Below are 19,805 nucleotides of genomic sequence, written 5' to 3' on the forward strand. Positions count from 1 at the left end.
TCGATTTATCCATTTCATCTTGAAAATTCAACATGATGAATGAGAGAACTCTAGTTTGTTATTTTTTTATCTAATTCCTTATTTGGAACTTTCAATTATTAACATTTCTACAAATTTTTCATAATTAATCTTTCCACTCGAGTAGGGATCGAGAATGGTTAACAATTTGGTGTATTCCTCGTGTGAAATAATTGATTTCGAATAGGCGAAATGGGTGGAATGTTCTGAGTTTTCTGAAGGTTTGGTGAGTGGACTGAATTCGAATAAATATCTTTCTAAATCTTGAATGTAGATGAACCCTCTCTGAACTGGTTTGCCATTAGATGGTTTTTCCGAAAGTATTCTAAAGGATTCCAATAATTGTTCTCTTCCAAAATCTAGTTCTGGTTCATCATGAATCAAGTGGAGAAACTGTTTGAAATTTATAGAATCTACTGGCCCATCCATCCTTCCCAAACCAAGAGAAGAGAAACTTTCGTGAATGTTTCGAATAATTGCTTTCAATTCCTCATTCGAAATCTTGTATCCTATTCTTCTAAATAAACTTTTTAAATCCTTCATGGTCATCCTCTGTTGATTTATTGGTTTCACTGGTTTCTTCTCATTGTCCGTGTTTCGAACAAGTAAATGAAACAAGGCAATCGAGTCATTCATTTCACTTTCAGATAATGTCATTGCATCAATTATTCTTGTTGGAGCCATTTTTTATAATACTATTAATTTTAAAGTATTCAATTCGAGATCTCTTTCAATGCCTTTAAATATATTAAATTTGGATTTTTTTCACAATTCCATCAGAAACTGTCAACCCTCAAAAGAGATAACTGATTATTTAAGTTATGCACATTCCCTTGTTCATTCTCCTAAATATGTGTTATTACTCAATAGTTTACAAAAGTTGTGTTGAAAAATGAAAATTAATTGAAGACTGCAAGAATCCTCTACAGTACAATGATCACAATGGACTTTGTAAACAGATGCACAAATATGAGAAGTTTCAAAAGGGTATGAGAGGACAAAAGGATTAAAAATCGATCAACCAATAGGAATTTTTCTCTGGTCAACCTTACTCATCCAAAAGGAGTTTTTTTAACCCTCACACCAACCATATACGATTCTTTAAAACTCCTTTTGGCTCCACAGCAATTTGTTGCTACAGATAAAAAAACACTTTACTCATGGCCATTCTAACTAGCAGAGTTTTTCAACTCTCAATGTCAATACTGTCAAGTGTCTTTGCGTTGTTTGTTGGCAGTTTGATAGCTGTGGTTGTTATTGTAACTTTAAAGTCAACTAATCAGTATGGAATACCTTCTTCGATTGCTTTAGGATTATTTTCCTTGTTGTTAATATCCATAGGTTTCTCTTGTCTGGTAATTGGTATTCGAAACTATTTGAAAAACAAGGAATTAAACTCTGAAAATCAGGATAATTCGAAAGTCATTGTCATTAACGATTCCTGTCTAATTGCTCCAATTAATTATATGGCACATGCTAAAATTTAACTCTTCCTAACACAAATAAACTAACCTGAACAATTTCTTAAATAATCCAATACATGCATGTTAAATAAACCCAAAAATCAATTAAACTCAAAAACACAAAAGCGAAGGTGTTATCACCCACTGGTAACAGAACCTACAGAAATCGAACCAGATGAATGACACTTTCCCCCGCCCTTTAAGAGTAGTGGTATTTCATTAACGCCATAAGCTCCCACCTATTCTACACCTCTATAATAAGCAAGATGTTTGCTGTGTGATATCTATGCGGTTCTGTCAAATTTTAATAGAGTATTGTGGTATGAGAACTGATCCTCAAAGGAGAGAATGTGTTGGTTGTGGTTTTGAAAATATGAAGCAATATTATTTCATTTCAGTTCTGAAATTGATCTTCTAATAGATTTTAACTAAATTATGATTTTTAAAAAAATGAAGAGAGTGAGTATTGACTGAATTTGGATGTGTATGTGGCTATTTATCAACATAAACTCATAATTCAAATTTATGGTATTGATTATTGAATATTGGGTGGAATGGATTAAGTCTTGTTAGATACCAAAACTCTTTGGATACATTGTACTTTTTGGAACTAATCTTGAGAAACAAATTGTTAACAAGAAAATTCATATCAAGCTAAGAAGTATCAACACTAATCTCCACAGATAAAGCACTCAATTGCATCGAAGTGTTCCCATTAGACAAAAGGATAACGTTATCCAAAAAATACTTTACAATAATCGAGAAGCAACTCCTCTCAACAAAAACCAATAACAAATCCTAGTAATATTGTATAAACAGTAAGATTCCCTATCCAACCATCTGTTAAAAGCTTCTCAAATGATAATGACAACCCTTTTAACAATGAAAGATCTTAAACTATTCGTAAGCCACGTGGAGTTGAATTTTTATTTTAAAAAATCAGAAGAAAAAAATTTGCTAATCTTCTCTCCGCACGGACAACAACTTTGGTTCTTCTCCACAACCCGACCAAAGAAAACAAATAGATTGTTTTGATCATCAAAAAAGTTTCTTTTAGTTTTTTATAAACAAGTGTGTAATGAGAGCAAATTCTAGATTCGTGTTTGCCTTGTTGCTTGTTTTGTTTCTTGTTCCTTTTATTTTGGAATCAATAGACCAAACAGCATCGAGCCTTTTAACAAAATCAAATAGTAATATTAATCGTTATGAATCAACCTCGATTTCTTCATCATCAATTTTTGTAGAGGCCCAAAGAAGAAGACGAAGACTCAACAAGATTTTAAAGAAGAAGAAGAGATATGAAGAAGAAGAAGACGATGATGATGACGAAGATGACGACAATCAACAACAACAACAACAACCACCTCAACAAGTCGACCAAGATGATGAAAGTTCTGGCGACAATGATAGTAGTAATGATAAAGTTGTAATGGAAAAACACACTTTCAGACCACCTTTCCTCTTTGGTGGACAACAATCTGTTCCTCATTGGGAATATGGTGGAAGTTCTATTGCTACTGAATCTTACATTAGAGTTGTTCCAAACATCAAGTCTAGAACTGGTTATTTGTGGAATCTTGAACCTGTTCACATGAAGAGTTGGCAAGTTGAATTTGATATTCACATTCACAATAATCATAATCCTGGTGCGGATGGTATGGCTTTCTGGTATGCCAAAGAGCCATTCAAGACTGGTACTTTAATGGGTTATACTGATAGTTTTGAAGGATTGGGTATTTTGTTTGATACCTATGACAATAACATGGATGGTGATAATCCAGCTGTTATTGCTATTTCCGGAAATGGTCAACATGTTAACTATGATGTAGATCATGATTTCAAGGCTAATCAATTGGACCGTTGTCGTGCTGATATTAGAAATCCAAGTGCTGGAAAGACTTCAGTTCGTGTTACTTATCAAAATTCCATGTTAGGAGTTTATTTGGATACAGCAAACTCTGGTAGCTTTGTTAAATGTTTTGAACTTAACAATATTCATTTGAAGGAAGGATTCTACTTTGGTCTTACTGCTGCTACTGGTGGTTTGGCTGATAATCATGATGCTTTGAACTTTATTACTTATGATCTTAATCCTGCCCCAGTTTCAAATGAAGGAATTCAACCACCATCTCATCATCACAGAGGTTGGTACGATCCATATGAGGAATTCCAAAAGTATCTCGATAAGCAAAAGCAAGACGAAGAAGCCATGAATCATGGTAAGCCAGCCGAACATCATCAACAACAACAACAAGTCAACTTGCAACACGAAGTTCATAGTGAAATTGAAAGAAAGAAGAAGGAAACTGAACAAGCTTGGGAGGAAGAACAAAAGATCTTTAATCAACTCAAGGAAAAGATGAAACATGTAGATGAAAGCCAAGATGCAAGCTCAAAGGATCAACCACCAGTTCAACATCATGAAGGTGGTCATGTTACCTTTAATATGCAAACTGGTTTACTTATTTTGGAAGCTCTCGAGGAAGTTACCAGAACTATTAAGAAGTCATCTACTAAGAGCGATATTATTAATATTTTGGAATTTGTTAATGAAGTTTCAAAGAAGCAAGAAGAAGTACAAGCCAAATTTACTGAATTCAGTGAAAATACCAAGAGAGATGTTAGTGGAACCCTTCAAGAATTGAAGAGAGATACTGATACATTGAATGTTCAATTACGTAAATTGGATTCTCTCATTACAAACATCTATAATGATGTCAACAATATTCAACGTTCTCATGGTGAAATCCACTCTGGTATTTCCAAGCAAACAGAATCATTAGGAGAAATGCAAAGATTTGGCAATGGATGGCTGTTGGTCATTTTCATCTTATTCCAAGTTGTTTTTACTGTTGGTTTCATCTATTATAGAAAGTTCCAAGAAAGTAAGAGCAAGTTCTACTAAGGTATTAAATAAATAATTTACTAAAAATTACAATTCTAGCTCATCAAAATCAGTCCATACTGTAATATTTAACCTCCGTAAGAATGAAGAAACAAGTCTTACAAATGGTCTAATCACATCATGTAATTCATTACTATAGAGAACAATTGCCAATAATAAGAGAATCAATAAAAGAGCAATATTCAAACTAGGTATCATGTCAGCTACAACTCCTTTAGTTTCCTCTTCTTTCAATAATAAAGTTGCTCTTCTTAAGCCTCTCTTTCCAGGATCTTGGAGTGGTTCATAACAAGGAGGCATAGATCTTACAGACATGGTTGTTCTAGTTGTTCTGGTAGTTCTTGTTGTTCGTCCTGAAATAAAGCTGTCACTAGGTGATTGCAATAGATTTGTTCTATCGGATCTATTAGATGTGAAAGATGTATTAATTGTTGTGCTAGTTTTGTTTGTGGCAAATGATGTGTTAATAGAAGTACGGGTTGTGTTAAAACTATTGTGAAGAGGTTGTTGTTGAATCTGGTCATCATCGGCATCCTCCGGATAGTCTTCATAATCCAAAATATCTTCATTTCCATCCCCAAATGGATCTTCTTCAGTTTCACCGAATGGATCATCAAGAATAACTTGTTCTTCTTCATCATATTCACCCTCCTCTAATTCTTCTTGATAATCTTGTGAGTTGGCATATTCTTGAGCTGTAATAAATTTAGTTTCTCCCTTTAGATTGTAGAATGGTGATGTTGGGGTTTTCAGTTCTGAATCATCACTTGTAAAACTAATATCTTTTTGTGGTGTCGAGTTTTGTTGAGACATTTTTTAATTTAATAAATAATAATATTCTGGCGCCAAAGATTTTGATGATTAGAACCTTCTGTAATTATCAATTAAACAAAAGATAAAAATGAAGAAGCAGATGGTATCTTCAGCCTCTTCATCCAATGTGATTAGTACTCGAAAAGAAACCTCCATTAAATTAAAAACAAATACAAAGCAATCAGAAATTCGACAATTAATCAAAGATGACAAAATTCGGAAAGATAACCAAAGTTTGTTGGTTCGGAATCATCAACAACAAGCACTAGTTGCTATTGATGATCATCGATGTAATGGAGGTCCCCTCATTGTTTCTCATTCATCAAATGAACAATCTGAAATGGCATTGGAAAATAACAAATCAAATTTTCACATGAATGCTCTTCAAGGAGTAATTCATAACATTCAATTCAATGGCTTAACTCCCACTTCGCAATCAGTAATGGATGGACAAATGGAAGCAGCCTTATTTTCCATTGAATCAGGTCTTTACGGTGTATGGAGGTCAAATAGAAAAGATGAAAAATTTGGAACTATTCAAGATTGTTCAAGGATTGGTCCGAATTCTACATGTTTTTGTGGTCATTCCCTCAAGGAACATTTCAAAAAGGGGCACAACTATAAGGTAGATCAATGTTTATCATGTAAGGAATGTAAACGATTCGAATTTATTCCTACAACTCCTGAGGAAATTGGAGAAGTTTGGCTTGTGAGAAGAAGTAACTGTAAGTAATTACTGTAAGGTTTAAAGAAATTAATGGAATGAACCAAGTTGATGCAAGCAAATTCTCCGTAAAATGCAAATGCAAACATACATTTAAGGATCATCAACCAAACGGCTCAAAACGATGCAAGCATGCCTCATGTAAATGCCAAATGTTTAACAGTGATTTCCTTTGTGTTGTTTGTGATGGTCATTTCGAGGAGCATGAGACTGTCTTTGAGACATCCAAAGAGAGGAAAGAGATGGGACTTCCTGTTGGACAAGATTACATTCCCTTTGCAGAGGTTAAGGAACTCCAAAATGTTGTTTTTAATTCCGGAACGAATGTACCAACAAATCGGTAGAAGTGCACCTTATCTGGAGCAGCTCTCCTATTTACCGGAGCTTGTCTCCGTAAAACTCCTGCTGACAGCTATTTATACCAACTGGATCAACATGTTAATGATATCCAACAACAAAAAAACAAAATGATTAAGAATAGCATCTTTATTGCACTCTTTGTGTGTATATATTTAACATGTACAGTCTATTCACAAGGAGCTCCTTGTGTGTTCAATACACCATTGCCAATTAATCCAGATTATTATTGGACAAGTCTTGCCTCCTTCCGAGCATGCTTGCCAAATATTCCTGCTGACAAGGATATGATTGCAAACACCCTTGATATTGCTGTTGCTACTTCTAATGGTTATTCTTATGAATATATGGTTCAAAATAGCACATACTCTGGATCTGCATATTCTATTTCTGTAAATTTGAAGAATAGAATTCAACAAATCAGAAACAAGAATTATGATTTCGACTATCAATTCCACAAAGAATTGATGGGTCTCTTCTTCAGTCTCTATGATGCTCACACAATTTACATGCCTCCAAATCCATACAAGAATTCTTACTTGGTATTCCCATTCGATTTGACTAGCTCAATTACTAATGTTGGACAAGTTATTAGTGTAAAGGCTGACAATCGTCTCTATAGTGCCATTACTGGTTCTAATTCCGGTGCTGCTGGTAAAACTATTAGAACTATCAATGGAGTCAAGCCAAAGGACTTTTTAGATAGCATTGCTAATACTATTTTCATGTCAAAGGAAGCTGCTTCCAGATTCAATGAAGTTATCAAGATGCAAGAAATGTCTCTTGGTGCTTTGATTATGCCAGAATTTGATTCATTGAACTATGTTTTCAGTGATGGTTCCTCTCTCAATCTCCCATTGGTTGTTTTGCTCTCTCAACAAATTAATGGTCCAAAAGATTTCAAGAATTTAATGGCTGCTCAACCTTCCAAGTCAAGAATTGAAGTCAGAGTTAACAATAATCAAAAACGTGCACCAACTATGGCTGTTGATCCAAGAATGGTCATTCCAGAATTGTCAATTCCAAAGATTGTTTACAAGAAAACTGGTTTTGAAAGCAAGCTTAGAGGAATGGCTGCTGGTAATCTCAAACTCCTTTACTCTGCTTCTGATAAGTCTATCGCATACTTGTACCACACAACTCGTAAGATTTCAGTTTTCAAGATTGAATCATTTGCTCCAAATTATCCATACAGTCAATATCCATGGGATGAATTCAAGAGTATTGTTGAAAGAGGAGTTGCTCATGCTCAATCTGTTGGTGTCAAGTCACTCGTTCTTGATTTACAAGGAAATGGTGGTGGATATGTTTGCTTATCGATTGCTTTGGCCAGACTTTTGATTGCCGAATATTCTGATCTGTCAAAACTCTATCAACCTTTTGAATTCAAGAAAAATCCACTTGTTGATTCTGCTCGTCCATTCTTCATTCAACCAAACTCAATGCTTAATGCTACAAATCTTCAACTATTGCCAAATGCTGATTTCTATGAGAGAGGTGTAACAAAGAAACTTGGTGGAGTTATTGCTAGTTACTCTCAACAATTCTATCTTGATTGTGCCAGTGAAGGTAACTTCTTCTTCAAGCCAGCCACTCATTACTTTAACAAGTTTATTATCTTGACTGATGGTTTGTGCGGATCTAGTTGTTCTCAATTTGCTTCCAAATTGATTTATAATAAGAAGGCATTGGCTGCTAATGTTGGTGGTTATGATTCTACTTTTGAAACAACTGCATTCAATGGTGGTGCTGTTCTTCACTATGATGACCTTGTCAAAAGAGGAGCTCCAATTCCAAGATTAACCAAATCCAATGCTGTATTTACTTTCAATGAATTCCACATGTACTTGAATGCACAACAACCAATTCCAAGAGAATTCCAAATATTGAGAGGTGATATCAAGATTAACTCTTGGGACTTTGATGATTTGGAAGGATTGGTTGATACTGTTGCTCCTCAATTCGACAAGATGACTCCACTCAATCAATAATTTTCTTCCTGAACCATAAAATTTTGTAAATATCCGAGTTTTGTAAATAAAAAAGTTTTGGTTGATTAATGAAATTTTCAAATCATTTTTATTAAAAAAGATCAGCAACAAAAGATATTCAAAACCAGAGTGAATTCACTTACAATTTCACTACGCCATCAATTTACCATACTCAAAATAACCTAAAATTATCAAAACAAAAAAAATAGAATCACATCTAATAATTATTAGAAGAAATGTCCAACTTTAGAGGCCTTCCAGGATTTCCATCGTCATCAAGAGGAATCACAAGAGACGTTATTCGATCACATATGCAAACAATGTTCTCTGTGACGTATCCATTGGATTCTACCTCTCCAACTTCTCCTTTGGATTTACCAATTTTTTCATCTATTGGTGCTGCTGGTAACAGTTTGAGTAATGCCTATCATGCCTACAATGGTAGACATAGCAAGGATTCTGATTGTATTCCGAGGGATATTATTTCTTTGAAACAAGTAACTGATTGTCCATTAGATCCAATCTTTGATATGCTCGGAGAAAGAGAATTTTTGATCAAGAAATTACATTTAAAACGAACACCACACAGAGTTGGACGTGCAAGACGTAACTTGCTAAGTCAAATTAGATAATGTAAATAATATTATAATTGTAAAATATTAAATCAAAATGTTTCAATATAAAATAGTTAATAAAACAACTAACTTGTTCCACAACAAAACATTTTGGAATTCTTTGCTTGGTATTTCCAATATTTTCTGGACTTGTTTTGGCGCTAAAAAGCCACAAATTATTTTTATCATTTTTGAATTTTTTAAAAAAAATGTCGCTTCTCCTTATCCTTCTTATCACCCTTTGCATTCTCTTATTTACCACTTTATATATTAGATTTAGAAACTCTGTGCCCAGGTCTAATAGGAAAGTTTGGAATAGGAAAGATACATCTTCATTGGAAAATACTCTTCAAAAAATTATTGGAAAGAATATGACATCATACATTGTAGATACATCGTCATCACAGAGGAAAAAGTCTTGGTCTCCGTATATTCCTCCTTCTTATAAGTTTAATAATAATTCATCAAATGTTGTTTTACAACAAAATGAAGTGACTCAACAACAAGAAGGAATGGCCAATAATAATAATATCAATGTTGAATATTCAAATAATAACAATAATATTTCAACATTTAATATTCAACAAAATAATCAACAGAACTTGAATGTTAGCACCATTCCAATAGCATCACAATCTACAATTCTTTCAATTCACCCAAATACTTTAAATTCCGAGACCGACCTGACAAGCACAATTTATAGAAAACCTACAGTAGACCGTTTGGACAAGAAACCAATTTATAAGAGCCCACAATTAAAGAAAAAACTATCTACTCCAAACAGCTCTGCCTCTAAGAAGAAAGTTATTTATTTCAATAATTCAAAATTTTTGGAGGGGGTGGGAGTTTCTCCAATTCTTCCAGATAAGAAAATTAGAGAAGAACCTATTCACTTACCAAACTCGAGTTTTATGAACCAATCTACAATTGTATTGGAACCTATTACAGAAATGGAAAATAAGCCACAAGAACCTATTCAAGTTGTTAACACTAGTGAGGGAGAAACTACAGGAATGTTAGCAGATGCATCCATGATATCTGTCGGTGATAATAAGAAGTCGCCAAAAGGTATTTTAAGAAAGAGAGATCCCCTAGGAAATTTTGCAAATCAATCTATGAATTTGTCTACTCAGTTAAATGAGAGTGACATTCTAAATTCTAGCATTTTGAAGAAGAAAAAGGTGGAATTTGATCAAGCAGTGAAAAATCAAAATTTAAAGAGGTCAGACCATTAGGATTTGAAAGGGCTGCTCCTCCACCTTCTGAAACTAGCTTTTCTAGAGAGGCTCAAAAAAGAACCAAAACAAGTGATATTGTCATGTCCAATACTACACCTACTTTAGTATCTCCTAAGCCTAAACCATTAATATTACCAACCACTCCTCCTTCTTCTAATATTGATGACTCTTTAATGATGGACAATTCAATGATTAGAGAATCAGAGCTGGATAAGAATGATAGTATCATTTTGGATTGTATAATTTCTGAAAAGAAACCTAAGAAAAAGTTTGGTAGAGTTGGTTTCTCCACACCAAGTACATTTAGAAATCAAAAGATTTTGAGATACAGTGAGGATATTGCACAAAGAAAAGAGTTGGCTTTCTATTTATTAAAGGGTGAACCATCTCCAGAAAAAAAGGTTTCCACACAAAATGCCAACAAGGCTGATGATAGCAATTTGGGATCTTCCTTTAACTTGTCAAGTTTGGCAAAGAGAAGCACAGATACTATTTCAGAAGGGCAACCACCAAAACCTACAACCTCTTCCTCAGAAACTTCTTCTACTACTGCTGGTTTTACTTTCACTGCAGGAGCAGTTTCTTCTTCCACTGAAAATAAGACTGAAGAAAAATCTAATCCTCCAACATTTGTACTTCCAACAACCAACACTTCCAAAAGAGAGGAAAGACCATCCCAAAAACCAGCCACAATCGAAACCCCAGTAATAGCACCTGACACAAACAAACAGACCCCACAATTGGATCTTTCTGCTTTCAAACAACCGGAACCTAAACCAATTGACAATGCTCAACCAACAGTAAAGCTAGGAACAGAAACCAAATCAACAGGTCCTACTGCTACGTTAAACATTCCAAGTGTTGGATCACATCAAGATAATGTAAATAAGGAAAATGAATCAGATTCCAATCCGTTTGCATCTATCATAATTCCTTCCAGTTCATCATCATCCACAGATAATCCACCTGCTACTGAGACAACCAATCCATTTGCAAATCTCAAAGTTGCAACTCCAACAGAACAGAAAAAGAATGTCTTTAATCCATTTGCTAATACAACCAGCTCAAGCATGTTTGGAACACCATCTTCAAGAAATACCTTCAACAAAACAACACCATCAAAACCTGCTGATTCAGTTTCAGATTTTGCAAAGATGGATCCCTCAATCTTCCAACGAGAAGCTCTTTCATTTGGATATCAAAAATAAACTTTCATCCAAAAGCTTTCCCTTCTAGCTGGGGTTAATCAAAATAAAAGACAGATCTGATGAACTGGAACTTTCTACTTTGTGATGTTGCTAAATCGGGTTACCTATGATCTTCGAATATGGAACACCTCTAACTTAATAGACAACAGGCCAAATCACAACCCACACATCTCTTTTCTCAAAAGAAGAAAACAAAATGACAATTCTGTTGCTGCAACTTGCTGTTACATTGATGACATTGGCTTTTGTGAAGGGAATTAGTATTCTCAAGCTTGTTTCCTTCTTGATCTGTTGGAATGTGACTGGTCTCAATATGCTCAAGTTCTCAAACACTGAGTGGGTCTTCTGTGTGCTTGTATGTGCTTGCTTCACTGTGTTAAATTACAACTCTTTAAGTATTGGCATATTCAAGTTTGCCAAAGAAGATATTTTACTGCAACCCTATTGGGAATTTATCATGTGGCCATTCTACACTTTACACACTCTTCGAGTGATAAAAGCCATTCTCCCATCAAAGGATGAAGAAGCTGATAAGCCTTCCATATTTTCAGAAACCAATCGTTCAGACTTGCTTTTCAACCTTGTTGCTGCTTTGCTCATGTCTTGTCTGTTTGGTGTAATCAGAGATTCATCTACTCTTTTCATTACCTCATCGTTGTTGCTCTCACTTATCTTGATCAAGTTCCACTCTGTACATGATGTGGCACATGTTGTTTACATGCAATTATTAGGTTACCTCATCGAAATCACTGGTGTATTGAGTGGAGAGTGGCATTATCCATCGAACCCAATTGGAAGAATTCCTCTCTGGTTTTTGACAATGTGGGGAAGTGTTGGATTCTTCTCTTATAAATTGGTTTATCCAATTATTGCAGAATTAACAAAACCAAAGAAGTGATTAAAATCTTAGCTTCCTTTATCCTTTGAACAACTTGTCCACTTTGTTGAAGACACTTTGATTTGGGTAAGGTTAAATAAGTGAATTTCTGGTCTTGTGGAAGAAAATAGAAAACAGAATAGTGATCAATTACCTTATACTTACTTGAAAAGTAAATCAGAAAAGGAAATTCTCAAGATGGAAAATGGGTTGGAAAAAAGAGTTATGGAAAGGGAAGAGAAGAAACTTGAAAGAATCAAAGATGTTAAAAACCAATTGCAAAATCAATAAATTCAACAATAATAGACATTCATTGCTCATGCCTTTCAAATGTAGAATGCTACCTTTCTAATAGCAAGGTCCTTGATGACAATTTCCACCTATTTGCTCTTTGCAAAATGTGAGAGGTTCCATTTAATAATGTTTATTTGGTTGCTAGTGGTGATATGGAAGTTGTGACTTTCTCAGTTGGGAACCAACATCTTTTAAGGAGAAGCAAAGTACCTTACCTATTTAAGGTACTTTGCTTTTATTTCCATTCCCTAACAATCCAATGTTTCCTTATTTTTTAGAGCACCATCTCAAAACATTCACATATGGAAGGGTAAACAGATGCTGATAGAAATAAATATTTATTATATTACAATTTAAACCTCAATCTCTTGGTAACAACAATTTGGTCCAGTATCATGTGACAGGCATCTAGTCTGATTTTTTGATAGGTAGTTGCAGATATGAGGCGTGTGATTTGCCTGTGTGAATAATGTGCTTTCCTTTGTTTTCTGGAATATAAGCAGGTGTTCCTGGCATAATTGCTCCCAAATCGTTTTTAGAGCTAACCACCAATCGCAACTGTTCGCCAGGATAGAAGACCATACCAATTGGGAAAAGATCAATTTCGATTTCTGCAATCTCTCCCGCTTGAAGTTTCTCTACACGATCAAAGCTGTGGGCTGGAACAATATTGGTTGATAGTTTTTCGTCCAAATGACGTGCCGAAACACGCAGACGTCCATTTGATCCCTTGTATCTTAATACAGACCCACCGTGCTCAGTGAGATCTTGCATCATAGCACCTTGATTAGGCACGATAAATTGTTGCAGATGATTGCCATGAACGTCCAGTTTTTGAACGAGAATAAACAAATCCATATCGTCTGCTCCCTCAGCTTCAACCCAAAGATGCACTTTAGGATAGCCGACCATAACAGTTTCTGTGTCGAAACGTACAATGAAAGAAGCAAGTCCCGGATCAGATTCAGTGTCATAGATAACCTTTGCTTCTTGTGGAGGAATCTCAGTGGTAAGCTTACGGAATCTGCCATCAAGGTAATACTTTTGATTTGTAACATCATTCGGTGGAAATTCGCTTGCTGGTTGATTAATAAGGTCGCCACCTTCAAAGTCGTGTATTGCATAACGAACACGAGGTGTTTGTTCCCAACCATTGTTCTCTCCTTTGAGATAGTGATTGAAAAAACGGCGTAAGTCTTCCATATTCTCATCTGTGTAATAATCGGGCCACTCCTGGGTATTATGGATACGAAGCCATTTTTCTGTAGATGCCATTCCTCGCCAAGCTCTGAATGTACCAGCTGTATGTAGAGTGTTGGAATAACTTGCAACAACGTAGGCGGGTACAGTAATTTTGTCTAAGCGTGCAGTCTTATCTTCCCAAATAGCATTATTAGCCAAAGGATAACTAATTGCCTCTTCATAAACATCTTCACGCATCGTGTTTTTAGCACTGACGTGATTGACTTGTAGACGTTTTGTAAAGTTAAGATCTGGCATCCCACCACGCATAGATAGATCACGATAAGCATCGCTTAAACCTTCCCATGGGTTGATTGCAGCCAGATGAGGTGGTTGCTCGGCAGCAGTAAACCACTGTGAGATGGCTAGATAAGATGTTCCACTCATCGCTACTTTGCTGTTGCACCATTCCTGAATGGCTAGCCATTCGATTAAATCGGCACAGTCTCTTCCTTCCTGAGTTCCAATCATATTAATGTCGCCTTCTGAATGTGCAATTCCTCGTGCATCAGGATTGCAGACGGCATAGCCCTGAGCACACCAATGGGCAGGATCTGGTCCCTCGAACTTGGCTAATCCAGAGAGCATACCGTTATTAAGACCCAACATATTGAAAAGGTTTGTAGTTCTTGGGGCCGATCCTCCACTTTTGCCATAGGGACTCCATGCAATGATAACTGGGACTTTTTCTGTGACAACTGGTCGAAAAACATCGACATAAATTGTTTTCCCGTCACGCAAAGTTACTGCAACATCCTTTTCTAAAACTATATCTACTGGTAGAGTACGAAACATTGGGGCAAGCTGATAGCCTTTTGGCAATACCCGTGTGCCTGGTTCAAATTTACTCAATAGCCCATGTTCTTTTCCGTCATCAATGTAGTTGTAAGCAGGTTCGAAAATTTGAATTTCTTTCAGAGTTGTCATATTGTCTCAATTTAATTTTTTTGCTTAAAGTTTCAAACTCTCAAATACAATCAAATCTTTTAAAGGTACTGGCAAACGAAAGTTCACGTCGCTTAACAAAATAGCCGCCATATGGCGGAGGTGTTGTTTAAACATTCTCAAGTGCGTTAGTGGGTCGCATGTTTAGAGAGACAAGAGATTCACATCAGTACACTTAGTAATTGAATGATTGAAGTGAAATCTCTTTTCTAAACATGAAGTGTTTCTTTTAAAGTCAGATAACAGAACTAATTTTTGGATTATCTTCCTGCCAAATAATGCTCCATCAAACACTGACTGAGTCCAACAATGTTTGATATTTGGAATTCTGTTCATGCAAACATTTAAGAAAAACATTTAAGAAAGCTGGATCTGTGTTCTTGTTTCGAACACTTGCGGTATTATTGAAATGTGTTCGAAATCTTGTCTTTGGTTTTAGAAGTCTTGTTTTACCTTCATTCACCTGAATTTCTGATTTGTTGATTCATTCTTGCCAATGTTCTCCTCTTATTTAATCGAATCGAAGCATGGAGGCAATAAGAGTATTCAATAGTAATAGAATAAATACGGCAGGCTTTTAATTTATTTTTAGCAGCAATAGTTAAGAACAAATTTTTTCGTTGAGGATTGGCTAACAATTATGGCGCCCTTGTCTACCTAAAAAAGCTGTCCAAAAATAACTTTAAAAAAATATCATCGCCATGATTAGAGGAGACAATTTGGTGCCTACCTCTTGGAGTGATGAAGAACGGTTTGTTGATGATCTGTTGAACACTTCTTCTTCATCATCAATTTGTACACAAGCAGCAACGACATCAACAGTTGCTAATTCATCTTCTTCTAATAGCTTTTCATCATCCGAAATTATAGTCATCAGTGACGATGAAGATTTACAAGAAGTGGATCGTTTTCCAACCGATTATCATGTGCAGACTCGATCTTCTAAGAAAAAGTCAACTCCCAAAGGTATAAAAAAGAACAAGAGGGAGACTAGAAAGTCATCTAAAATTCAAAATGCTGAAAATATGAAGCATCCAGAAGATATAATTCCTCTGGATGTATTCAGACAATTTGTTAATTCTTCCAAGGATGATTTACTTCACCAAGTACTTGGTGAACAGTTGGAAAGTCTCGAATCATCATTTAATAATAGTGAGAAGAAGCTTAAAAAGAAGGCCAGGAAGAAGTTCAACCCTCCAACCACAGTGGAATTTGATGAGGAGGCAATTCGAGTATTGAGAGATGGAGTTTCCTATTTACTAATTGAAAAATTGAAAAAAACAAAAGAAATTGCAAATGCCAAAAATTTATCCCAAGCTCTTTCCCTAGCTATGGATTTGTAGCGCCAACAATTGATCATTCAACTCTCAAACTTCTCAATTTAATGTATTTGTTCATTGATGAAGAATAAAAATTTCAAATATTTTTAAAAAAACAAAAATCCCACAACAATCAGCAAATCACACCTACAAATTTTTGGAGAAGAGAAAAACCAAAACTCTGAAGACTAAGATAGGACGCCATTCTCGAAGGTCAGACTCTAACGACAAGCCTGTCCTATTAGAGTTCGATTCAAAAGAAGGGAGCAATAGCATAGAGTGCTTCTTAAGTGGCAAGTGCAACACGGAATGTTGCATTAATGTCAATCCAGATTCACACACTTATTTTTCAATCAAAATGTTGATGAATCATTTTGATTGTAGAGCTATTTTAAACCGACTACAATGATGATAAACACGTGTGCTAATTGGAAGGGAAGATAACTCACCCGTAACACTTTGTGATGACCATTTTAACTTGAAAACCTTCAATCTTTATTTTTGAAAATTCAAAAAAAATGTCTCAATCAATGAAAGGATTCAACCTGACCAAACTCTCGGAAGGAAATGCTCATTTTGGAGAGCAAGTTGGCAATCAGCTCTATGAAGATTATCTCCCATCGTTGATGGCTACCCAACTTAATTGTGCTAAATATTTTGATCTTAAAGTTGATGATGAAAAGACAAAGAATGATCCAGAAAGAACACACATTTCCGAAAGTGAATATATGAAATCAGTTACAGGATGTATTGCTGAAAGTTTATGTCCAAAGACATTCAGTGAACAAAATAAGAGTAACAAGGATTGTGTATCAAAGCTGATTCAAATGAATGCTGATTGGAAAGCAAACGTTCCTCAAGATAAAGAAGTACAATTCAAAAAGGATCTCAAAGATTGCATGACAGAGGTAAAGAAATGTGCAGCAGAATTTATTTTGCACGGAAGCTCTGGAAACTAAGCATAATGTACATTATATTTGTAAATATAAAAATCATCCACGTGTATGATGTGGCTATCATTTAACTTGATAACTAAGGAAACCTCTTCTTTCCAAAAGACAAAACCTCAATGGCTTCTCACTCCAATCATCAGCATAATCAATATTAATTCTGGGACAGGCCGCTAATGTAAAGTTTCCAAATTTGAACGATTTTACATCAGTCCTAGTGTAGGGAATTAGTTCAGGCTCAAAATCTTCTAAAAATACTGTTTCCGAACTCTTTAGATCAACTCCATCAAATTCCTCCCTAGTTAAATTCAAAGCATGAGAAATTCTAGCTGGTCCAGAACAAACATTATGAATGATGATATTATTTGGATTGATTTGAGATTTGGGCGATAACAATTGATTCATTGTAATTCTATTTTGTTTCATTTCCTCAAATCCTTCAATTGGTTCAATTGCCCTAATCAATACTGCAGCTCCACTCTCATTACTAGTTATATTGAAACAATCATTGTGTCCCTTAAATGATTTATAGATATAGGAATGACCATATGGCAAGTACATGTTCCTATTCTTTTCTGTTTGTTTACCTTCATAGGTATGAGAAGCCTTGTCCAATACTCCTAGATAGGCCTCTTTGGTTCATGAACAATAATTCAAAACAAATAATTATAATTTGTTTTCATTCCAATATAAACTCACCAACCTCTACAATCATGCCAGACAATCGTTTATCTCCATCAATTCTAACCAACAACTTTCCGATGAGTTGTTTTGCCAATTCCTCACATCCTCTATTGTAAAATTCAGCATCCACTCGTTTTGATCCATCACAACTACTATCCTGCATGATTTGTTCGATTAAATTATTACTACTATTATCAAATGATTCGTTTGTACTGGCCATCACACTGAGGTAGTAGTACCTTCTTGTTGTCTTTCTATTTTTTAATATATTTAATAATAGATTGATGAATCATCTCTTACGTATGAATTATTGGAATTTACAATGAATGTTCTTCTCCTTGACAAAGAAAATTCCAATCTTGAAAAAAATGTCTTCACACCACACAATTCATCATCTTCACTCGGATGTAATTCATGGGATTTTGAGCTTTTTGGATGGAAGATCTATCATTCTCACTCGCTCAAGTTGTAAAATATTTAACGAATGCTATATGAATCATAGAGAAAGAATATGGAAAGAGTTGTGGAGAAGGGAATTTCCATCACTTTCCGAAAAGATTAATTATTTTATTGAAAATAGAGGAGACGGTGAATTTACAAATATAATAGAGAAGAAAGTTGCTAATTGGTCGGATTACTTTGATCTTTTTTTTAATGCCAAATTACATCATGAGAGAAAGGGACAATATAAATTGAATATTCTCAAGTCAGACAAATTGGAAGATAAACAAGAGAGTAATCCGAATGACATATTGACACAGACTCTCCCTGTTTCATTCTGTTGTTTCATGAAAAAGTATAGAAATTTAGAAGGATATCTACCAAATGAAAATGTGCTTTCAAGACTTACCAACGAAGAAAGAGGTGTATTGAATATCATGACCGATAAGAATAGGTATTTATTCTTTTCGAGATTTAATGATCCAGTATTTTCTCTAGTGGATGTTAAAAATAATAGAATTGCTAAGAAATTCGTAGGTCACAAAGGAACTGTTCTGGACATTAAATGTCTCTTTACTGACCCATTCAATTTAAAGTCGACCAATGTAGGAGCAGGCACTTTCTACCTCAATACTACAAGTACATCCTTCAATAATAGAGTTGTTAGTGCTTCAAGTGATAAAACTATCAAAATTTGGAACTTTACAACTGGAAGTTGCATTGAAAGCTTGACAGAACACAAAGGAAGTGTTGTCTCCATTGAAATGATCAATGAGAATGTTCTCTGTAGCGCCTCTCATGATTTATCCATTAAGCTGTGGGACTTGAATCATGGAGCATCTCTTTCAACATTGGACAATGTACATGAAAAGTTGATTTACAAAATTCAATATAATTCATGGAATAATTTCCTTGCATCATGTGGAAAGGATGGTACCACTAATCTATTTGACATGAGAACTATTAGTAATGCTTCTAAACCTTTCAAAACCTTGGATCATATCAAGGATGGAGACACTGAAAAATTGTCAGTCTATTCAATTGCTATGAATTCACACACTCTGTGTTGCGGAGGAAAGGATGGCTTATTTACCATGTATGATTTGAGAAATCTCGAAAAGCCACTCTTAAAGAAGAATTTCACATCTTCCATTGACAGAATTTATTCGGATGAGTTTAAGGCAGTACTTTTTGAAGGATTCACTTGTAAAGTTCTCGATTTAAATACAATGCAAGAAGAAACCATCACCGAGTTGGAAAATAGACAAGCTACCTATTGTGTTGCCCTAGGAAATGAACCATTCATTGATTATAACACAATGGTCACTCAGATTGATAATCAAAATCTATGCCTCGTCGACATGTTGTAATTTTATAAAGCAAGCAAATATTAGAACCTTAAAAAAATGATTAAAAAGCTCGACCAAGCAACAGAGTTTCATTTGAGAAGTGGTGTTCAGTTGCCGGATATTCAGACAATTTTAGGGAAATTGATCGATAATGGTGAGTTTGGTTATTTAATATATTCCTTCTGAATTATGTTTGTAAAGCAATTGAGGCTAAAAGTACTTTTATTCGTATTAATATCAAATCGAAGCCTTCTTTTTCCATTGAGGTTAAAGATGATGGAGTAGGAATTGATTTCTCTGGATTGAAAACAATCGGAGAGTGTAGAAATGGTAAGTAATTAAGAGTATTACAATATATAAAACCAATGAAATA

General features: G+C 35.0%; 12 protein-coding genes across 12 annotated transcripts; 9 read left to right on the plus strand and 3 right to left on the minus strand.

Annotated features, from left to right (window-relative positions):
* Positions 1–78: 78 nt before the first annotated feature.
* Positions 79–702, minus strand: NAEGRDRAFT_70625 (uncharacterized protein; the record flags this gene model as incomplete). Its single annotated transcript, XM_002674255.1, has 1 exon — positions 79–702. The coding sequence occupies one exon, from the start codon at positions 700–702 to the stop codon at positions 79–81; it is 624 nt and encodes a 207-aa protein (XP_002674301.1).
* Positions 703–2,429: 1,727 nt separating this feature from the next.
* Positions 2,430–4,405, plus strand: NAEGRDRAFT_58781 (lectin). Its single transcript, XM_002674177.1, has one exon. It carries the CDS (start codon positions 2,560–2,562, stop codon positions 4,384–4,386), a length of 1,827 nt encoding a protein of 608 aa, XP_002674223.1. The 5' UTR covers positions 2,430–2,559; the 3' UTR covers positions 4,387–4,405.
* An 8-nt stretch (positions 4,406–4,413) lies between these two features.
* NAEGRDRAFT_70627 (uncharacterized protein) lies at positions 4,414–5,199 on the minus strand (the record flags this gene model as incomplete). The annotated part of the gene is made up of 1 exon (XM_002674256.1): positions 4,414–5,199. One exon carries the CDS (start codon positions 5,197–5,199, stop codon positions 4,414–4,416), a length of 786 nt encoding a protein of 261 aa, XP_002674302.1.
* Positions 5,200–5,539: 340 nt separating this feature from the next.
* Positions 5,540–5,932, plus strand: NAEGRDRAFT_70628 (uncharacterized protein; the record flags this gene model as incomplete). Its single annotated transcript, XM_002674178.1, has 1 exon — positions 5,540–5,932. One exon carries the CDS (start codon positions 5,540–5,542, stop codon positions 5,930–5,932), a length of 393 nt encoding a protein of 130 aa, XP_002674224.1.
* A 448-nt stretch (positions 5,933–6,380) lies between these two features.
* Positions 6,381–8,340, plus strand: NAEGRDRAFT_80677 (uncharacterized protein). Its single transcript, XM_002674179.1, has one exon. It carries the CDS (start codon positions 6,391–6,393, stop codon positions 8,269–8,271), a length of 1,881 nt encoding a protein of 626 aa, XP_002674225.1. The 5' UTR covers positions 6,381–6,390; the 3' UTR covers positions 8,272–8,340.
* Positions 8,341–8,507: 167 nt separating this feature from the next.
* Positions 8,508–8,903, plus strand: NAEGRDRAFT_70630 (uncharacterized protein; the record flags this gene model as incomplete). Its single annotated transcript, XM_002674180.1, has 1 exon — positions 8,508–8,903. One exon carries the CDS (start codon positions 8,508–8,510, stop codon positions 8,901–8,903), a length of 396 nt encoding a protein of 131 aa, XP_002674226.1.
* A 191-nt stretch (positions 8,904–9,094) lies between these two features.
* Positions 9,095–11,331, plus strand: NAEGRDRAFT_70631 (uncharacterized protein; the record flags this gene model as incomplete). The annotated part of the gene is made up of 2 exons (XM_002674181.1): positions 9,095–10,084; positions 10,108–11,331. The coding sequence occupies 2 exons, from the start codon at positions 9,095–9,097 to the stop codon at positions 11,329–11,331; spliced, it is 2,214 nt and encodes a 737-aa protein (XP_002674227.1).
* Positions 11,332–11,527: 196 nt separating this feature from the next.
* NAEGRDRAFT_70632 (uncharacterized protein) lies at positions 11,528–12,229 on the plus strand (the record flags this gene model as incomplete). The annotated part of the gene is made up of 1 exon (XM_002674182.1): positions 11,528–12,229. The coding sequence occupies one exon, from the start codon at positions 11,528–11,530 to the stop codon at positions 12,227–12,229; it is 702 nt and encodes a 233-aa protein (XP_002674228.1).
* A 593-nt stretch (positions 12,230–12,822) lies between these two features.
* On the minus strand, positions 12,823–14,677 carry NAEGRDRAFT_58783 (uncharacterized protein). The gene has a single exon (XM_002674257.1). It carries the CDS (start codon positions 14,669–14,671, stop codon positions 12,911–12,913), a length of 1,761 nt encoding a protein of 586 aa, XP_002674303.1. The 5' UTR covers positions 14,672–14,677; the 3' UTR covers positions 12,823–12,910.
* Positions 14,678–15,390: 713 nt separating this feature from the next.
* On the plus strand, positions 15,391–16,032 carry NAEGRDRAFT_51091 (uncharacterized protein; the record flags this gene model as incomplete). Its single annotated transcript, XM_002674183.1, has 1 exon — positions 15,391–16,032. The coding sequence occupies one exon, from the start codon at positions 15,391–15,393 to the stop codon at positions 16,030–16,032; it is 642 nt and encodes a 213-aa protein (XP_002674229.1).
* Positions 16,033–16,526: 494 nt separating this feature from the next.
* NAEGRDRAFT_80679 (uncharacterized protein) lies at positions 16,527–17,885 on the plus strand (the record flags this gene model as incomplete). The annotated part of the gene is made up of 1 exon (XM_002674184.1): positions 16,527–17,885. The coding sequence occupies one exon, from the start codon at positions 16,527–16,529 to the stop codon at positions 16,965–16,967; it is 441 nt and encodes a 146-aa protein (XP_002674230.1). The 3' UTR covers positions 16,968–17,885.
* A 125-nt stretch (positions 17,886–18,010) lies between these two features.
* On the plus strand, positions 18,011–19,453 carry NAEGRDRAFT_70636 (WD40 domain-containing protein; the record flags this gene model as incomplete). Its single annotated transcript, XM_002674185.1, has 1 exon — positions 18,011–19,453. The coding sequence occupies one exon, from the start codon at positions 18,011–18,013 to the stop codon at positions 19,451–19,453; it is 1,443 nt and encodes a 480-aa protein (XP_002674231.1).
* Positions 19,454–19,805: the final 352 nt, after the last annotated feature.

The sequence above is a fragment of the Naegleria gruberi genome, assembly GCF_000004985.1.
Source record: "Naegleria gruberi genomic scaffold NAEGRscaffold_41, whole genome shotgun sequence".
Taxonomy (NCBI): Eukaryota; Heterolobosea; class Eutetramitea; order Acrasida; family Naegleriidae; genus Naegleria; species Naegleria gruberi.

Excerpts from the sequence above, each read along its gene's own strand:
- NAEGRDRAFT_58781 (XM_002674177.1), top strand. The coding sequence starts at position 2,560 with ATGAGAGCAAATTCTAGATTCGTGTTTGCCTTGTTGCTTGTTTTGTTT.
- NAEGRDRAFT_80677 (XM_002674179.1), top strand. The coding sequence starts at position 6,391 with ATGATTAAGAATAGCATCTTTATTGCACTCTTTGTGTGTATATATTTA.
- NAEGRDRAFT_58783 (XM_002674257.1), bottom strand. The coding sequence starts at position 14,671 with ATGACAACTCTGAAAGAAATTCAAATTTTCGAACCTGCTTACAACTAC.